Raw genomic sequence first — 19,112 nt, 5'->3', positions numbered from 1 at the left:
AAGCAAGTGCCCGTTGCGAAGAACGCATTGAAAACCGCCCCGCCGTCTGCTGAAGCCAAGCCAGCTCGAGACCGTGTGGCCTTTCTTGCCAGCAACCTGCCGTGCCAGCGGCACACGAGAGCGACCCAAAAGCCTCAACAGCTTAATACACAGCAGCAGCACTCCCCACTTGGGTGGAATCAGCTGTGAGTAATTAATTCATTGCCTCTTTGGCTTAGTGGTTCTTGTTGAGTCTCCCCCTGCTGTGACTGAGCGCCATTTCGCTCCCAGGGGTTCTGTCTTTCTGAGGCTCCTACCGGCTTGCATAGAATTGTTAGAATTGTTATATTTGCCTAGATGCTGTACATTCCTACTGTAAATATACATTCTAACTATATATCAAACCTATTTAATAGTTTTTTGGCAATTTCTCATATTAATAAAACGTTATAAATATTTTTATTAATATTTTCCATATTGTTAATAGATTAAAGAATACGTTCCTCAACAATGCCTTGGCCTTCTGGAGTATAGCAGCTGTCTGGACAAAGGGATGTGGACTGGCTCTCTTACACCCTTCTGCTCTGTGTCAGTGGGTTGCAGTCAATACATCTGAAGCATGGCCAGAGAAAGCTACATGGAGATCTGACACCTTGCTCAAGGGTTGGTGCTTCTGCTCATGCGCAAGGCTTACTTCCACTTCCCTGCCTCAAGTCCTTCCTCCCTGGTCAGATTCAGCAAGATTAGAGGCAAACACCAAGTCAGTCGGTGCCCATGTAAGTACTTCTTGGCCAGTTGACAATGCTGCTGCTTGACTCTCATGTCCTTCCTTCTCACTCACATGCAGTCTAAGTCCTGCTGAAGTCGTCTCCTTTAAACCACACTGCAAACCACATTAGAACAACTTGCTCTGAGCAGGCACTGTCACTAACAACTCCAAGTGTCATTCAAGATTTTCCTATTCCGTTTTACAGACTGCTGCACAACTAAGCCATGACTCACTGGCATAAGCAAAGGGATCACTGTGAGGAAATTTATGTATAACCACATGTTTCTTTTGAAATTATGTGAGAGCTGACAGCCTCCTGAGCTGAAGCCCTTGACAACATGTTTTCCTCCAGCCAGAAAACATGAGCCTGAGCTCCACCCTGTTGTTGTGTTCCTCAGGACTCCTATGGCCAAGCGCACAAGATGCGGGTGCCTTTCTATCTGTGCCTTCCTTCAAATCACAGAGCAGAATTACCATGAGAGGCTGGGACTGCAGGAGCTTCACCTTTCACAGTTAACAAAGGCCAGGTCCACAGGGACATCTAAGCATGTACACAGCAGCTAAGTTTTGGTGTGCTGCCCACTCAGGTGCCTTTTTCCTGTCTCCATCTCCCTCCGTTCAATCACTCTTTTCTCAGCAAAAATCTCTGTTTTGGTCCTTGGGGGCCACCGTGGGGTTTCAGATGTTGGGGTTGAGGAGGGATTTTCCTGTGAGTATACAACAGGAGTCACTTTGTCCCTGAGATGGTAAGGAAAGCACAGCTGAAGAGCACTACAGGGAAGGGAGGAGCAGGTGAGAGCTGGCTCTTGCAGGGAGCAGCTGCAGGTGGAGAAGTGGATGAAAGAACATATGAGGAAATGGCTGAGAATGGAAATGAACTTGGCAGAAGTCAAGGGTGAAATCCGAACTTTCATCAGTCAGCGATTGGGCAACAAGTGCTGCAGCAGCAGTGGTGGCTGTGGCTGAGGTCCCACAAAGGGAGGATCCTGCCAGAGTCTGAACCCAGTGTGTGGGTCTCATGGTCCTACCCAGTACTTTGGGTGATGGTGCCAGCTGGCCAAGGCTCTGCCTGGCCAAAGGGTCCTGTGGTGCTGGGAGAAGAGCCACGCAAAGCATCATGAAGGAGTCAGTGTTGCAATGGTAAAAGTTTTGACGGGGCTTCTGTCAGTCTATAACAGAGTGAGAGCTGAAATCCCCCTCCAACACCCCCTGGCTTCCCCCTCCTCTCAAGGGGCTGTGCTTCTTTCCCAAGGGGCCTTTTCCCATGTGGCCTCCCCCCCCCCCCCAGCCATGGACTCCCCCCAGACCCCCTTGGCAGAAGGCAGAGAGTCAAGAAGCAGAGAGGCTGTTAGATTTAGCTTGTCAAGGTCAGTATGCAAGTGTGTTATCTTCAGCCAGGAGAGAAAAGAAGCAGGCAGAAAAAGAGAAGACGGACTGTGAGAGTGCTCAACTCCCTGCTGTCCCGTATCTTGTTTAGAGTAGTGATTCTTAAACATTTCTGTCTCTCCAATGGAAGTGTTTAGAATAATCATTGTTTTGCTTTGTGACACCCAATAGTGATTTACTTACATTCTTTCACTTTCTCTGCTCAAACTTTGTGAAGGAAAATTTAGAAAACAGTCTTAAAACCATCACACAGTGGCACAAGTGGTGTCCCAGGGTGGTTGTTGTACTTCCACATGGGCCACACTTGAGGCTCTTAAAAGATAAGAGTGCTTCTGCTGAGTATTTACATGTCTGCAAGCATCAATGTTAGGAGCTGGATGTGCAGGGTGCCCAAGGCAAGTACAGATGATGGTGGTCTCTGCTCCTCTGCCACCTTTGGCCACGGGTAGCCAGCACAACCTGGTCTGCAGTTCTCCGCTTTTGCCGCTGAAGGAATGGAAACATTGCCATGGCAAATGCAGCTGGGGAAGGAGGCTCCAGGTTTTTCCTGTGTTTCCCTGCCCTCTTGCCCTGTTCTCTCTCATGTCCATAACAGATATGAGCCTTCTGCTTGTGGGCACATGCACCAATGCTTCCTTCACATTTACTTCAGTGGCAGCTTGTTGAGAATGAAAGTTCAGCTCATGCTGGTATTGCAGTGAGTCCATTAATTTGTTACTGTGATAACTGGTTTTTAGTGGGATTGCTGAACTGCAAGCAAGATGAGAGAACAACGGTCAGCCTTCTGGAGAGACCACAGCTTCCCCATTTTACTCCTGTGTGCGTGAAAGGCATGAGACAGAGGGGTTTTCCCAGTCGCTGCCTCTAGCTCTTCCTCTGTCTTGTCCCCGCAGATGTGGGACTTTGCCCTCTCGCACTTTATCATGCTGAGAGCTCCCTCTATGCTGTCACGATCCCACTTTGCCCAAAGCACTGAATCACCACCCATGTGCCATTGCTGACCTCTTTTCCTCTCTGCACTCCTTTCCTTTCTCCTTTGTGTCCATTTTCTCTCCCTTGACGTGGCTTGAAGGATCTGAACATGACTGGTGCTATTTGAGGCAGGTCTGACCATGCTCCCTCTGACTCCCTTTGCTCTGTCAAAGCTCACCTGTGCCCACGTCTCCTGTTCACAGCCCAGTCCTACAATTAAGGTATCTCCTGGAGTGCCCTGTGCACCTGGCAATAACCCCTATTCTTTGGAGATGCCTGCTTCCTCCTGTCACCCCATTGCTGGAAAAAGCGTGCTGGTCTTCACGTGTCATACGGGGCAATGACATTCTCAAAGAGGACTGGAAATTACTGGGCCACTGGCAGAGAGGTTGAAAGCAGTAGCACAGCTTGGATTTTGCACGCCTCGGAGTCAGTAACCATCCTCCCCTCCTCCACTCCAGGCTTGCCCCATAGCTGGGAAAAATACCTTGTGATTAAGCAAAAGCAGATTATACTTGAAGAGATATGGGAGGACATAGGTTAGCATCACACTTGGTAGAGTTAGATAATTGTTGGATAATTGTTAAAGGGTGATCTTAAGAGATGTAATAACTGCAGCAGGTGACTTTGTTGCATTTGGAGTCCTGATGACCATTAAGGAATTCCTGCTTGGTTTATAAATTCCCCGCAGTATCAATATTTATTTCAGTGTCATTTACATCAGCAACATGCAGTTTGTGCTGCCACTGAGACCATTTCCCAATGCCTTAGGGATGTGTTTCTGTTCCATGTATTGTCTCTGAGGCTTAAAGAGATGAATGTTTCTTTCCCTTTGTCTCCACTGCAAGCCATTTCTGAAACCTGTTAGTAGAACAAGATGGAAAGATGAGGGTATTGTAGCTGTTCCTTGAGTCAAAGTGCTTCATGACAAGAGTTGCTATGAAACCCTGCAACGAACGAGCTGTGAACCTAAATGATAAGCAGGAAAAGTGGGGTGAAATGAGTAACAGTCACTGTCAGAAAGCAGCTTTTCCTGCCCTCCCAGGGTCTCCGCTGGAGGGTATGTCCAACGGGAAGATCCCAGAGGAGGTCCTGTCCATGTGCTCTTCACCTGAAAGAAAGGAAGTCAGAGTGCTCAGGCTGGATCAGGTTCCCAAGGGCTCTCCGAGAGTCATGGAAAGAATGACGTGGGAGACAACAGCCACTGGCCTTTGCATGGGCAGGCAGCTGTGGGAACTGGGGTGGTGTCTGTGGTGAGTGCAAATGAAGACCAGAAGACCTCCCACCCTGCCAGGGTAGAATTAGCGTGCTCAGCCCGCTCCCTGGAATGCCTGTACTCCAACACACGCAGCATGGGGAACAAACAGGAGGAGGTAGAAACCCATGTACGGTCAAGGGGTTATGGTCTGGTTGAGATTACAGAGACGTGGAGGGACAGCTCCCACGGCTGGAGTGTGGCCATGGATGGCTATGTCCTTTTTAGGAAAGACAGGTCAATAAAGCGAGGTGGTGGAGTTGCTGTCTATGTGACGGAGCAACTAGAATGGGTTGAGTTCAGCCTAGGGGTGGATGAGGGGCAAGTTGATAGTTTGCAGGTGCAAATTAAGGGGCAGGCCAGCATGGGTGACACTGTTGTGGGTGTTTGTTACAGACCACCTGATCAGGCTGGTGAAGTTGATGAGGTCTTCTACAGGCAGCTTACAGCAGCCTCACAATCACAGGCCCTGGTTGTCACGGGGGACTTTAACTACTCAGGTGTCTGCTGGAAGGCCTATGCAGCCAGCCAGCCACAGTCCAGGAGGTTCCTCCAGCACAATGATGATAACTTCATGATGCAAATGGTGGAGGAACCAACTAGGAGAGGAGTGCTAGTGGACCTGATCCTCACCAACAAGGAGGGTCTGGTTGAAGCAGTGAAGGTTGAGGGCAGCCTTGGCTGCAGCGACCACAAGATGGTAGAGTTCAGGATCTTGTGTGATAGGAACCAAGTACCAAGCAAGATCACAACACTGGATTTCAGCAGGGCCAACTTTGGCCTTTTCAAGCAATTGCTAGGGGAATTCTCATGGGACAGGGCACTAGAAGGCAGAGGGGCCCAAGACAGTTGGTTAGTACTCAAGAGGTACTTCATCCAAAGGGTAGGAAATTGAGAAAGGGAGCCAGGAGACCCACATGGTTAAGTAGGGAGATGCTAAGCAAATTGAGGTGGAAGGAGAGAGTCTACAGATCATGGAAGTAGGGACTGGCCACTTGGGAGGAGTATAAGACTGTTGTTAGAGGATGTAGGGATTCAACTAGGAAGGCTAAGGCCTCATTGGAATTCAATCTTGCAGGGGAGGTCAGGAACGACAAAAAAGGCTTCTTCAATTACATTGCAAGAAAAGCTAAGACCAGAGGCTGAAGGAGATGGTTGCCTTGATGATTGAGGACACAAAGAAGGAGGAGTTACTAAATGTCTTCTTTGTCTCTATTCTGCTGGAGGCTGTCCTCAGGAGCTCCAAGTCCCTGAGGCCCCAGAGGGGGACAGGGCGTAAAGGGTGAGCGCCAAGAGGGTGCTCAGTGGTACTCAATGACAGGACAAGGGGCAATGCGTGGAAGTTGAGGCATAGGAAGTTTCACATAAATATGAGGAAAAAATTTTTCACTCTGAGGATGAGGGTGCACTGGAACAGGCTGTCCAGGGAGGTTGTGGAGTCTCCCACTCTGGAGATATTCAAAACTCGCCTGGATGTGTTCCTGTGTAATATGGTGCAGGTGGGGTACCACGAGGGTTGGACTAAATGATCTTTTGAGGTCCCTTCCAGCCCCAGATTTTTCTGTGATTTTTGTGATTCTGTGAAATGCTTTCCTGCCCTCTGCATTCAGGAAGGGCAAACACAGCTGAAGTGCTGGGCACTGAAGTGAACTCAAGGGCACTTTGCTCTTCAAGAAATATTCACCCTCAACACCCCTCACAGCCTGCAACCGTCCTTTTGGATCAGATCTCTTCTTCCCCTCTCAGCTGCATTCAGACCAACTGCAAACCCAAGCTGGAGAAAGAGTTGCGCTCCAGGCAGTTTGCCACCTTCCGCTGCAAGGCTTGGACTCAATAATCTTAAAGGGACTTTTCCAACCAAAATGATTCTGTGATTCTCTACAGTCTCCCTTTGCAGAGCTTCCTGCCTGTGTCCATCTGTGTGCCCTTGTCCAGCCAGGAGACACTACCCCAACACATGACACAAAAAGCCCAATATCACATATGGAGTTGCAAAATCTTTTTTATTGTTCCCCTAGCCCATAGGGCTGGATTTGGCAAGAGCCTTGCCCATGTGGCAGCCCTTGCCTTGCCTTGCCAGCGTGGGTCTCTTCTCACTTGACCGCAGCTCTGGCATGACCAGGTGCAGCTCTTTGCCCAGGGCATCTCTTGTTCCTGCTGGCTGTCTTCTTTCTGGAGGGTGAGGCCACACGCCGGCTCTTGGGGACAGCCCTCCCATGGCTCCCGAAGATGTCTGCGTGCAGGAGCTTGTGGAGTTGAGAGCTCTTCTGCGCCGCCAGCTGCAAGTGTGCTGGAGCAATGCGCTGCTGCTTGCTCCGCTTGGCAATCTTGCCAGCCACGTCCAGGGCCTTGTGCGTCACACACTGCAGCACCGCAGCCAGATAGACAGGGGCCCTGGCTGCCAAGCGCCCGGCAAAGCGTCCCCTGCGCAGCTGCCCATCTACGCGACTCACAGGGAAGAGCAGCCCTGCCCGGGAGGACCGGGAGAAGCGGCTCCTTTTGGCTCTCGCTTCGCTGCCTCCAGGAAGGCTCCCAGAAAGTGTCACCTCGGGCTCACTCTCCTCCTCAGACACCGTGGTGTCCTCCTCTGCTCTGAACATGCTGCTCATAACTGGCTTTGTGCTGTGCCTTCCTCAGCCCTGCCTGCCTTGCACACCTGTGCTGGTTTTCCTTGCTGACCGTGCACTGGTGGGTCCTGTGTCTGGGCTTGGCTTGCTTCCACCTGTCCTTGCTGGCCTGGCCAAGTGTTGTCTGGGGCAGGAAGGCCACAACTGAAGGCTCAGGTCCTCTCCTGGGCAGGTTCTGGTCCTGGGCAACAGGAGTAAGCTCTCTCATTGGGTGGCAGGGACCAATCGGAAAGGACTTCCTTTGTGTCCTCACCTGCCATTGCTGACATCGCCCTCACTGGCATCATCCTCACTGGCATCATCCTCACTGCCATCGTCCTTTGCGAATGAGCTCTCCACTTTTCTCCACTGGAAATTATATCTGAAACATGTTAGTTGGACAAGGTTGAATGAAGAAAGTGTCTTATCTGTTCATGGATTCATAGAATCCTTAAGGTTGGAAAAGACCTCTCAGATCATCAAGTCCAACTGTCAACCCAACACCACCATGCCCACTAAACCATGTCCAAAAGTGCTATGTCTGTATTTGTTTTGAACACCTCCAGGGACTGTTACTCCACCACTTCCCTGGGCATCCTCTCCCAATGCCTTACCACTTACCATGCAGAAGTGTTTCTTAATACCCAATCTAAACCTCCCCTACTGCCACTTGAGGTAATTTCTTCTTGTGCTCTCTTTCTCTCCTCATTTGTCTTAAATTCTAAATCCTTTATTTCAGTGTATAAGAGAGGCTGTAGAATGGAACTCTCAAAAAGTCCATGAATTAATTTAGAGCACGAAGTTCATGGATAATTTTAGATATTTACAAATACAAATAAATATGTTTTACCAATGACAGTTTTCTAACCAAACACATTTGTAAGGAAAAGAAACAAACCAACCAACCATAATAAAACCCATGCTGATTGTAAGTAGAGTTTGGTTTCTGGAAACTTTGTGTGTTTTTTTAGAATTTTGTATTAAATGTTTTGTTTTCTTATGCTCCATCTACATAGCTGATGTACTATTTTAATGATCTACATTTCTTTTGTGCATTTAGACTGACCATTTTTATTTTAGTGTTGATATAAAGAATTGTGTTTGGGTAAATTCTCATTAAAGTGAAAAATGGACACCTAAGTCTCAGTTGTGCAGCTCCCAAAGTACACTTTCTGATCACTTTTTTACATTCCTAGATAGAATAGTGTAAGCCCCACACTAATAACACATATGGTAATGTGTACACATGATCTATTTATGTTCCATTTCTCATTTTTCCTATATTGCAAAAATTGTTCTTTTATCTCCAGACTTCTTGCTTTTGTCATACATGTTTCAGGCTTGACAACTGTGGAAATATCCAAAATCATCAGGCAGAAGGCTGTAAAAGTCCTTGGATAATCTGTTCTCCTGATTCTCTTTTCATAGAATCATAGAATCATTTTGCTGTGAGAAGAGCATTAAGATCAAGTCCAACCATCAACTCAACACAACCATGCCTACTAAACCATGTCCCAAAGTACCATGTCTACACATTTTTTGAACACCTCCAGGAATCATGACTCCTTCACTCTTTCAGTAAATTTTTTCCTAATATTCAATCTAAATCTTCCATGGTGACATTTGAAGCCGGAAACTAAAGCATGATCACAAATGTGCTGCTGAACACAGCTGTCCAGACTAAAAGACAGCTTCAAAACTGTAGGACGCATTTCATTCAGTTCTGTGTTTCAAGCCTGAACTTGATGTAATCAAGAATTAAGTGCTGTCTATCCAAGTGGATAAGAGTTCTAATGAAAAGAGAAGAGCTTTATGAAAGTGGCTGCAAATGTGAATAGGCATGACTGAGGAAGTGTGGATTTGAGATAAAGAGGAAGAAAGAGAATACAGCAACAAGAGAAAGAGGAACAATTTCTTAGCAGCATTGTGACTGAGGAAGCTTGGACGTGTCTTTGTATCTCTGCTGCTTCGGTTGTCTCTTCCAATCCAAGGAAATCCCTCAAAGGGATAGATTTGCTTCTTAGCGTGCTAGCTGCAAATGCTCAATCATTTTCTACCTTATTTTTCTGACGCTTTTCCTGTTTATCAGCTATGACAGAAGAAATCACATATGCTAATCTGAAGTTCGAAAACAGCTATGAACTGGATAATATCACAAAGAGTAAAGATACTAAGGGGAAAGGTATAGTATATATGAAGTATTCGTTATTTTTTTCTTGCTAAAATAGATGGGACTGGAAAGACTTTTGATTGTCTGCTCAAGGGGTCTCTGTTAGCTTTCTTGCTATCAGAAAAGTTATACTAGTTATAAATGTATCTTGGATTTTGCTCCTGTCATTTCTGCCTGCACTTCTTAGACTTTGGACTGAAAAAGTGATCTTACGATTTCACAGAAAAGCGTATTACTAACTATTAAACTAAGGACCAAAATAATTCTCATTGTCTAAATTTCGTGTTCGGGTTAACTTGAACAAATTTTTAAAGTGGATTTGTTCCACTTAATTTATCTATTCACATTCAAGCTTAGAACTAAATTAGCTTTAGCTGACTCATTTCCTTCTGAAGTTTTGGCCTGAATTAAGGCACTGGTCTTTGAAATAGCTCTCTCTGTTAAAGGGCTGAATGCATTTTAGACACCCTATTTTAAATATTGACTTTAAAGTAATTTTGTTTGATTAGTGTTAAATTGGTAAAATGATCTCTAGATTTGAGTGTAACTCATAGGATAAAAGAACACAGAAACACTCCATGTTTGCAGGGTTAGGCTCTGGAGCAGAGGTTTGCAAACAAGAGACAATTTGCTTGTGTGGTTCAGGGGATAAAAACAAAAACAAACCCCTCAAAAAACACAAAGCAAAAATCTGAATTGTCTTTGTGTTGACCTCTGGGCTTCTTTTCCTTTAACATTCAGTGACACCAGTATCCTCATACAACTTCAGCTGTCCTGCTTCTATGTCCCTTGGTAGACAACACTTATTTTATGACAAGAAGGCACCATTCTGAGAGGGTACAGCATAGTCTGTGGATTATTTCACAAACATCAAATTGAAACAGCCACAGTGAATAAATATATCCATTCTAGGACAATAGAAGTACTGGTAGAGGACAGAGGACTGATCCCAAGGTCCCTTCAGCTATGCTAGATGTAGCAGAAGCAGTGTGAGGTTAACAAAAGAAACTCTTTAGTCAATACTTTAATTAAAACAGCCAAAGTTAAAACTACCATTTGGTCTTTATTCATACAGCTGCCCAGGAAATATGTTTTGCTCATGGAATCTCACTCTCAAAACTACAAAATCTTTGTCTCATCTAAAAGCTCCAGGAAATGTGGACTACAATTCTTCCAATCTTCAGCTTCAGGTAGACTTTGTAGGGGTAGGAACAATTTATTTCTGCCCTTTAGCTCAAATTCATATAAGTCTACTTTGCAGTCTGCCTTAGGGAGTCAAATTTCTATTACTGAAGTTCTCCAGGCACTTAATATTCAGCTTTGAGCATGTACAGAAGCACTTTGACCTTAAAAATATCCATATGTCCCAGCAGTCAATGTGTCCTTCGATCTTATTAAGATATATAAGGTATGTGATTCTCCTCTGCAGGCTTCATCTCTGATTGTATCTGTCATATGCCTATAACATCAGACTTCAGAAAATAACACAGAAGGGAGATGTTCTTTCTCTTCATGAAGGGTCTGTGTATTTCTGTGTTGTGCCATACCAAGCAGTTAGAGCCCTTCTGTAGGCTGGGGTTGCATTTTATGGTGAAATGCAATTGCAGGGACAGTGGAAGGTGTTCAGCAAGGCTTTTGTAAGTGTCTCATGGTATTGTCATTTTTAAGCTAAGGAAGTTATGAGCTGGAGGGCAGACTGTTAGGTAGATTGAAGACTAGCTGGACAACCAGGCTCAAAGGTGAGCAACTAATGGCTCAACATCTCTTTGGTGGCAGAGTCCCTCAAGGATCCCTTAGAGGTTGATACTGAGCCCATGTTATTTAGTGTCTTAATCAATGACCTGAAAATTGACACAGAGTGTCTTCAGCAAATTTACAGAATGGTAGGGGTTTGAAGGGACTTCTGGAGATCATCCAGTCCAACCATTGTGCTAGAGCATAATAACCTAGAGTAAATCTCACAGGAACACATATAGGCAGGTTTGGAATGTCCCCAGAAATGGAGACTCCACAATATCTCTGGCAGCCTGGGCACTCTTAAAGTGAAGACATTTTTCCTCACATTCAGATGGAACTTCCTGTGTTCCAGTTTATGTCCATTGCTTCTTGTCCTGTTACTGGACACCACTGAAAAGAGTCTGGCTCTATCCTCCTGACATTTGTCCTTTAGATACTGACAAGCATTAATGAGATACCCCCTCAGACTCTTCTGGGCTAAACAGCCCCAGCTTGATCCTAAACTAGGAACAGTGACTGATGCTACCAAGTGGTAGACCTGTGAAACAGAAGAACAATGAGAAACATGAGGACTGGCTGAGCAGAAACTCCATGAAGCCCCACAAGTTGTTGTGCACAGAGGCTGGACTAATACTAGGCAATAGTACAGATGGGAAGCAAGCTGGCCGTGGAAGCTGGAAGGGACCTGCTGTTTATGGTGAATGGGAGGTTGAATGTAAGTTAGTAGTGACTGTGCCCCAGTTCAAGACAACATTCACTGCCAGTCTTCTTTCACCTGAACATTCATCACACTGAGTTTGACAGAGCAAAGTCTTGTACAAGCAGTCCATCAGCCCATGATTGCTTCACCACAGAAGCTGACCACAAGTTACTTCTCAGAGAGGCACACTGTGTAGTTTCCATTCCTGTTCCTTCAGCCTGACACACTAAATTTCTCCATAAAGTCCATACAGTGACAACTTTAATATTTGCTTTTGATTTAGTGCTTCCCTGAAAAACTGAATGCTTTTTCTCTCTCCTGCAGTATAGACATGGTATTTGGGGACATGGTTTAATGGTCATGAAGGTGTTAGGTCAACAGCTGGACTCAATAAACTCTTGAAGGTCTTTTCCAACCAAAACAATTTTATGATTCTATGATCTTAGAAGTTCCTTGGAGATGGACTTTTTACATGGGCACATAGTGGTTGGGCAAAGGATAATGGCTTTAAACTGAAAGCAGGTAGATTTAGATTCAAAGTAATTAAGAAGTTCTTTACTGTGAGGATGGCAAGACACTGAAACAGGTTCCCCAGAAAGTGTGGATGCCCCATCCCTGAAAATGTTAAATGTCAGGTTGGATGGGGCCTTGAGCAACACAATCTAAGGGAAGGGGCCCCTGCACAAGGGGGTTTGAACTAGATGATCTTTAAGGCCCCTTCCAACCCAAACCATTTTGTGATTCTATGATATTAACATATTACGTCTTCCAGCTTCTACAAACAGGGTTTCTTTTGGGTGAGCCACACACTTAAAATTTCTTTTGCTCAGGAAAAGATTGCTCCTTCTTCCTCTCCTCATTGAGATCTCACTTCTGCAGGCTATAACCCTACTCACAGGAAAATTCTCAGTAAATTCTTATCTAGAAATTTCAAACTACCATGAAGAAGCAGAAGAATTTACTGTAATACCCAAATTAACCAGACTACCAGAGATACAGGCCAAACATCACAAACTACCATAACCACACAGTGCATATTTGGTTTTGGGTTTGAGTAATCAGCTTTCCAGGTTTTGCAATATCTTTCTTTCTCAGTATCTTTCTTGCCACCACCTATGCCCTTTAAAAGGACTACAGCTGTCCACATTCTCCACTGAGCCACTGTGATCTCTCACTCCCTTTGGGCATCTTATGCTGTGTGCAGAAACTCTGCAACAGGAAAATAGAACTGTAAAGTAAAAGCGGTTATTGAACAATCCACCAGAGATGGCTGTAGTTGAATGGGGATGAAGCATTCACAAGCCTCCTACTATTGTGTCTCCGTTTCATCACTAAATTCTTCCCAGGGCTTCCCCCTTCGTCTCACTCTTACGGGCCGGTAATCTGGATTTTGTTCACGCTGTGCCTGGTATTGTTGACAGTTCTGGTGGCCCTGGCAGTTTTACGTAAGTACTAATGCATTTCTCTTTGCTGGTGGGGGGTCAAGCTACTGAATAACATCAGCCTTACATCTCCTCCAGGTGCAATTTCTGGTTCAGCTAAGAACAGGCAACTGGGCAAAAGAGATATTTTTTCTTACCACAGCATCTTTGTCTTCTTCTCAATGTGATGAGGCTAGAAATGAGCAACATGGAGGGGAGTTGGTAAGGAGTAGAATAGTTGATTCACTGCTTCCTCTGGTTGCCATTGTCTGGTCTCCCAAAAACTATCCACAGTTCTTCTGTACTGACTACACATCAAGTGAATTCTTCTCTGATAACACTGGATCCGAAGGAAGGGAAAAGCTAAGGGAACAGGGGTTGTTTGGCCTGTAAAAGATGAGGCTCATCCTCAAAAACTCCCTGAAAGGAAGCTGGAGTAGGGTGGGTGTTGGTCTCTTCTCCCTAGTAACAAGTAGTAGGACAAGAGGAAATGGATTCAAGTTGCACCAGGAGAGGATTAGTTTGGCTGTTAGAAGCAACTTCTTGACTGAATGGGTTCTCAAACACTGGAACAGGGTACCATCCCTGGAGATGTTCAAGAAACACGTAGTCATGGCACTTCAGGACATGGTTTAGTGGTCATGTAGTGTTGGGTTGACAATTGGATTTGATGGTCTTAGAACACTTTTCTAACCCCAATAATTCTATGATTCTATGTTCTTCATCTCAGCAGCCCTTACATGCAAATGTAACATTTACCCCAAATGCTTTATTTATGTGACCTGCTAAAATATTTCCTGTCTATGTCCCTTTCTGAATGACAGCATTGTGAATTTCAGTTTTCCAGATTCCCAAGGACTACAGGACACAACTTAGAAACCTCAATGTGACAAACAATGAGCTGCATGCAAATTTGTCAAACACACTGCAACAAATTGGAAATCAACTGTGCTTGGAAGGAGAAGATGACCTTAGTAATAATAATGGTAAATCAGCATATTTTGGTGAGGTCTTATTTTTCAACATGTCAGGGAAGGACATGTGTCTTCTCAGGCCTGTGTGCTCATGTGAACCTGTGTCTTTTCTGATATGACCACCTAGAAATCAGTCAGTGAACATATCTGTTTCTTTCAGTGCCTGGAGAGATGTGCCCAGCCTGGGACCTGGCAGTGGTATCAGGGTTTCAGGATTTAGTTTCCATATAACAAAGGTTCTCCGGAGTTCCTTCTGGACACGCTAGTTCCTGTCAGCACTAGTTTATGAGAGCTCCACAACAGGCTCACCTGTATCTTGTAGGCAGTTTTACAGTGGTGCCTAAGAATTAAACAATTTACCTAGGTAAGGCCATAGGTAAGACCTAGGTAATTTAGTCAGAACTCATGTGCAATGGAATCATAGCTAAACCAGCATGTGAGTTGATTTCCTATGTCCTGACCATGTACAGTGCAGGGCTGTTTCTGAAATCAGTTTGGCCCAGCTGTTACTTAACAACAAGCCAGCCAGATTAAAAAGTTCTTTTCAGAAATTATACTCTGAGGAGTAGAAGGAAAGGGATCCTATTGGCTCTCCTACCCCTCTGCTCTGCCCTGCTGAGGATACACCTGGAGTACTGCATCCAATTCTAGGGTCCCCAGTTCAAGAAGGTCAAGGAACCACTGGAGAGAGTCCAATGGAGGGCCACAAAGATGATGAGGGTACTGCAGCATCTCTCTAATGAGGAGAGGCTGAGAGACCTGGGACTCTTTATCCTGAGAAAAATCAGACTGAGAGGCATATAAATACCTAAAGAGTGGAGGTCATGAGAATGGGACTGGGCTCTTTTCAGTGGTGCCCTGTGATAGGTAAAGGGGCAACAGGTACAAACTAGAACAGGAGGTTTCACTTGAACTTGAGGAGAAAATTCTTTCCTATGAGGGTACTAGGGCACTGGACCAGGCTGCCCAGAGGTGTTGTGGAGTCTTCTTCTCTGGAGACTGAAAACCCACCTGAATGCGTTCCTGTTCAACCTGCTCTAGGTGACCTACTTCTGTGCATTGACTAAAATGGGAAGGCAGGAAGGAATCACCTTTGTAGACTCCTAAAACTAGGCAAAATGAATCCAATTTGCAATACCTGAATCTCCTCCCAGTGCTGGAAGAATGGGAGAAATAGGACACTGGTTCAATTTTCACGTCCATCTTTACCTGAACCTTCAGGGATCACAGTGGGATTTTGACCAAATGAAGACTGTCATTCCAGCTGTGATGTTCTTTGAGGGACAGCATAGGAGCAGAAACGGTGAAGTTTTTCCTTTTCCAGGCTTGAACTGTTTACTCTGCCCTGTAAACTGGAAGTGGGAAGGTGGCAATACTTGTTACTACCACTCTGAGAAAAAGAAGACGTGGGAACAGGGCCACCGCTTTTGTTCCTCGCGAAACTCTACTCTTCTTCTGATAAAAGAGTCTTCAAAATTGGTATGGACTTGTTTCTCATTCTGTTTAGCATGAAGTTCATGCACCCTATCAATTACTCAGCTCACACACAATTTTCTTAAATGGTACTGTGAACAGGAGGATTTCTACAGGTTGTCCTTAGGCATAGGGCAGGTCATCACTGCACAGAGCATTGCTGGAAGTCAGAGACAGCTCATCTTGCCTTGGCTTCCCACAGCTGGCTACTTACTGGGATGACTGATGAAAACAGGTTCATGACTCTTTTGTTGTGGGCAATGATTTCACTAATGTACAAGATTCATACAAGGATTTGGTAAGACACTAGTGTGAAAATCTTCTTCAACCTGGTCTCCCGATGAGCAAACCATAGACCCCTCATTTTGTGGAATTTCTGAAATATCTAAAGGGTGAGTGTTTGGAGGAGGGTGAAGCCAGTGTCCAGTGACAAGACAAGGTCAATGGACCAAGGGACACAAACTAGAACACAGGAGGTTGAACGTAAATATAAGGAAAAACTTCTTTCCTTTGAGGGTGGCAGAGTACTGGAACAAGCTGCCCACCAGAGAGGTTGTGGAGTCTTAATCTCTGGAGACTTTCAAAACAAGCCCAGATGTGTTCTGTGTGATTTACTCTGGGTGATACTAGTCTAGCAGGGGATTTGGACTAGCTGATCTTCAGAGGTCCCTTCCAATCCTTAGGAAATAATATTTTTGCCTCTGGATGCCAACAGATGTATTGGAAGACCAGACAGTAAAGATGTTCTGGAAGCTTGCAATCACAGTATCACAATACCAGTATCACAGTACATTAGAGGTTGGAAGGGACCTCCAGAGATCATTGGGTCCAACCCCCCTGCCAAAGCAGGGCCCACCTGCTCTCCAGCAATCAACAAATGCTAGCTACCCTCTCAGTGAGTTGCAGGCTACAAGGTTTCTCCCAGAAGTAAAGCAGAGCAGCTTTATTCTCACTCTCCCAAACTGATGACAGCAAAGATTGTGAGGTGCAGTCTGTTTATCCATCTTAACTGTGGTGTTAGAGAGGTATGAGAAAAAAAAGGGAAACTGGGAGCGACACTGCAAAGGAAAAAAACATCAGAATTTAATTCAAATCTTCAGAGATTTCCCTGTACCAGTAGTGAGAAAGCATTATTCAAGTTTGCATTCTTATCTATTCTTATCAGGGCATTTTAAAACAACAGAATACCACAAAATGCTTAACTCCAAGACTTGTCATGGTCCAGCCTTTGTCAATGAGTAAATAATGCTAGAGTCAAATGCAAAGATTCAAGAAATCAGACCAAATAGCTCGTTTTCAGTGCTGACAAATGCTAAGGACAGAGTAAATGAGTAGGAATGATTCATGACTGAAGGGGGGGAAAGCAATCCCATGTTTCACCCATAGCATTTAAATCATGATGAAGGTGACACATCTTTCCGATTAAAACCAGCTCTGCTGTCATTTCTCCTTTCATATCAGGCTTTTTCCTCTGAGTGCAGAACTTAACAGGTTAACAAGTTGTGGTATTGTTTATGTTCTTTAAGCAATTTCCATCAATACTTTCAACTTCTTGGTCTAAATAATTAATATCTTCCTAAATATCTGTTTTGAATTGTCCTTACTCTGCATAGGAATTGATAAAAACATTTCCTGTAAGAACATACTGGACTGGATTAAGATTTAGAGATGAACAGAAAGACTGGTACTGGACAGACAACACAGCTATTACAGAAGACCAGAAGTCTTGGTAAGTGGGCAGCTTTCTCACAGTACTAAAGTTGGTCCTCGCTCACATGCAACTCCCAGTTTCTCTGGCATAAAGAGCACAATGAACACGAAACTTGTAAGCAGTTTTGCCTGTACTCTTGATTCTCACTTATCCATTTCTAATTTTTCTTAGCCTTACCTGAAACTGGTGTGTGATCAGAATCACAGAATTCACAGAATCAACTAGTTGGAAAAGACCTTTGAGATCATCAAGTCCACCTATCACCCAACACCATCTAATCAACTAAACTATGGTACTAAGTGCCTCATCCAGTCTTATTTTAAATGCTTCACCACCTCCCTGGGCAGCCCATTCCAGTGGGCAGTCTCTCTTTCTGTGAAGAACTTCTTTCTAAGATCAAGCCTAAACTTCCACCTGCACAGCTTGAGACTGTGTCCTCTTGTTCTGTTGCTGCTTGCCTGGGAGAAGAGACCAATCCCCACCTGGCTACATCTGCCCTGTAGTTATAGAGGGCAGTAAAGTCTCCCCTGAGCCTCCTCTTCTCCAGGCTAAACAACCCCAGCTCCCTCAGCCTCTCCTCATAGGGCTTGTGCTCCTAACTCCTCACCAGCTTTGTTGCCCTTCTCTGGACATGCTCCAGCAATTCAACATCTTTCCTAAACTGAGGGGCCCAGAACTGGACTCAGTACTCAAGTGTGGCCTAACCAGTACGGGGGCACAATGACTTCCCTGCTCCTGCTGGCCACACTATTCTTGACACAGGCCAGGATGGCATTTGCCTTCTTGGCCACCTGGGCACGCTGCTGGCTCATGCTCAGCCTACTGTCAACCAGTACCCCCAGGTCCCTTTCTGCCTGGCTGCTCTCCAGCCATTCTGTCCCCAGCCTGTAGCACTGCATGGGGTTGTTGTGGCCAATGTGTAGAACCTGGCACTTAGATGTGTTAAATCTCATTCCGTTGGACTCTTGCCCATTTGTCCAGCCTGTCAAGGTCCCTCTGCAGAGCCCTCCTACCCTCTAACAGATCAACACCTGCTCCCAGCTTGGTGTCATCTGCAAATTTACTGATGATGGACTCAATGCCCTTGTCCAGATCATCAATAAAGATATTGAACAGGATGGGGCCCAACACTGATCCCTGGGGGACACCACTAGTGACAGGCTGCCAGCTGGATGTGGCACCATTCACCACCACTCTTTGGGCCCAGCCCTCCAGCCAGTTCTTAACTCAGCACAGAGTGCTGCTGTCTGAGCCATAGGCTGACAGCTTGGCCAGGAGTTTGCTGTGGGGGACAGTGTCAAAGGCCTTGCTGAAGTCCAGGCAGACTACATCCACAGCCTTCCCCACATCCAGCAGGTGGGTCACCTGGTTATAAAAGGAGATCAGGTTGGTCAGGCAGGACCTGCCTCTCCTAAATCCATGCTGGCTGCACCTGATCCCTTGACCATCCGGTAGGTGCTATGTGATTGCACTCAAGATGACCTGTTCCATAACCTTGCCTGGCACTGAGGTCAAGCTGACAGGCCTGGAATTCCATGGCTCCTCCTTCCAGCCCTTCCATTGGCCAGCTTCCAGTCATCTGGGACCTCTCCAGTCAGCCAGGACTGGTGGTAAATGATGGAGAGCAGCTTGTCACTTTGAGAGTGATCTGGGCACAATTACTGGTAAAAAAAAAAAAAAAAGTGCCCAGAAAGTTGATTTCCACACTTTTGACAGGTAGACTTGATAATTTTAGAGGTCTTTTCCAACGTTAATGATTCTATGATTCTGTGAATTCAGCTGCTTGGTTTCAGATTGACCATGAATGTCATATGTTTCTCTTATGTTTGAGATCTTGTTTCAGCGAGGATACAAGGAAAATGTCTCCAAGGTAAAGGTGTTTGAATTAATGTTTTTGATTTTATACTCTTTTATATTTGTCACTATTTATTCCCTAGAATCATTTTACTTTGGTTTAAC

At 45.3% G+C, this 19,112-nt stretch overlaps 1 protein-coding gene across 1 annotated transcript; it reads right to left on the bottom strand.

Moving 5' to 3' along the window:
• Positions 1–6,454: 6,454 nt before the first annotated feature.
• LOC128973240 (histone H2A-beta, sperm-like) lies at positions 6,455–6,961 on the bottom strand. The gene has a single exon (XM_054389535.1). The coding sequence runs from the start codon at positions 6,959–6,961 to the stop codon at positions 6,455–6,457; it is 507 nt and encodes a 168-aa protein (XP_054245510.1).
• Between the last annotated feature and the right edge of the window lie 12,151 nt (positions 6,962–19,112).

This window comes from Indicator indicator, chromosome 1 (assembly GCF_027791375.1).
Source record: "Indicator indicator isolate 239-I01 chromosome 1, UM_Iind_1.1, whole genome shotgun sequence".
In the NCBI taxonomy this organism is placed as follows: Eukaryota; Metazoa; Chordata; class Aves; order Piciformes; family Indicatoridae; genus Indicator; species Indicator indicator.
Note: the sequence above shows the minus strand (reverse complement) of the source record. Positions and strands in the feature narration are given on the sequence as shown.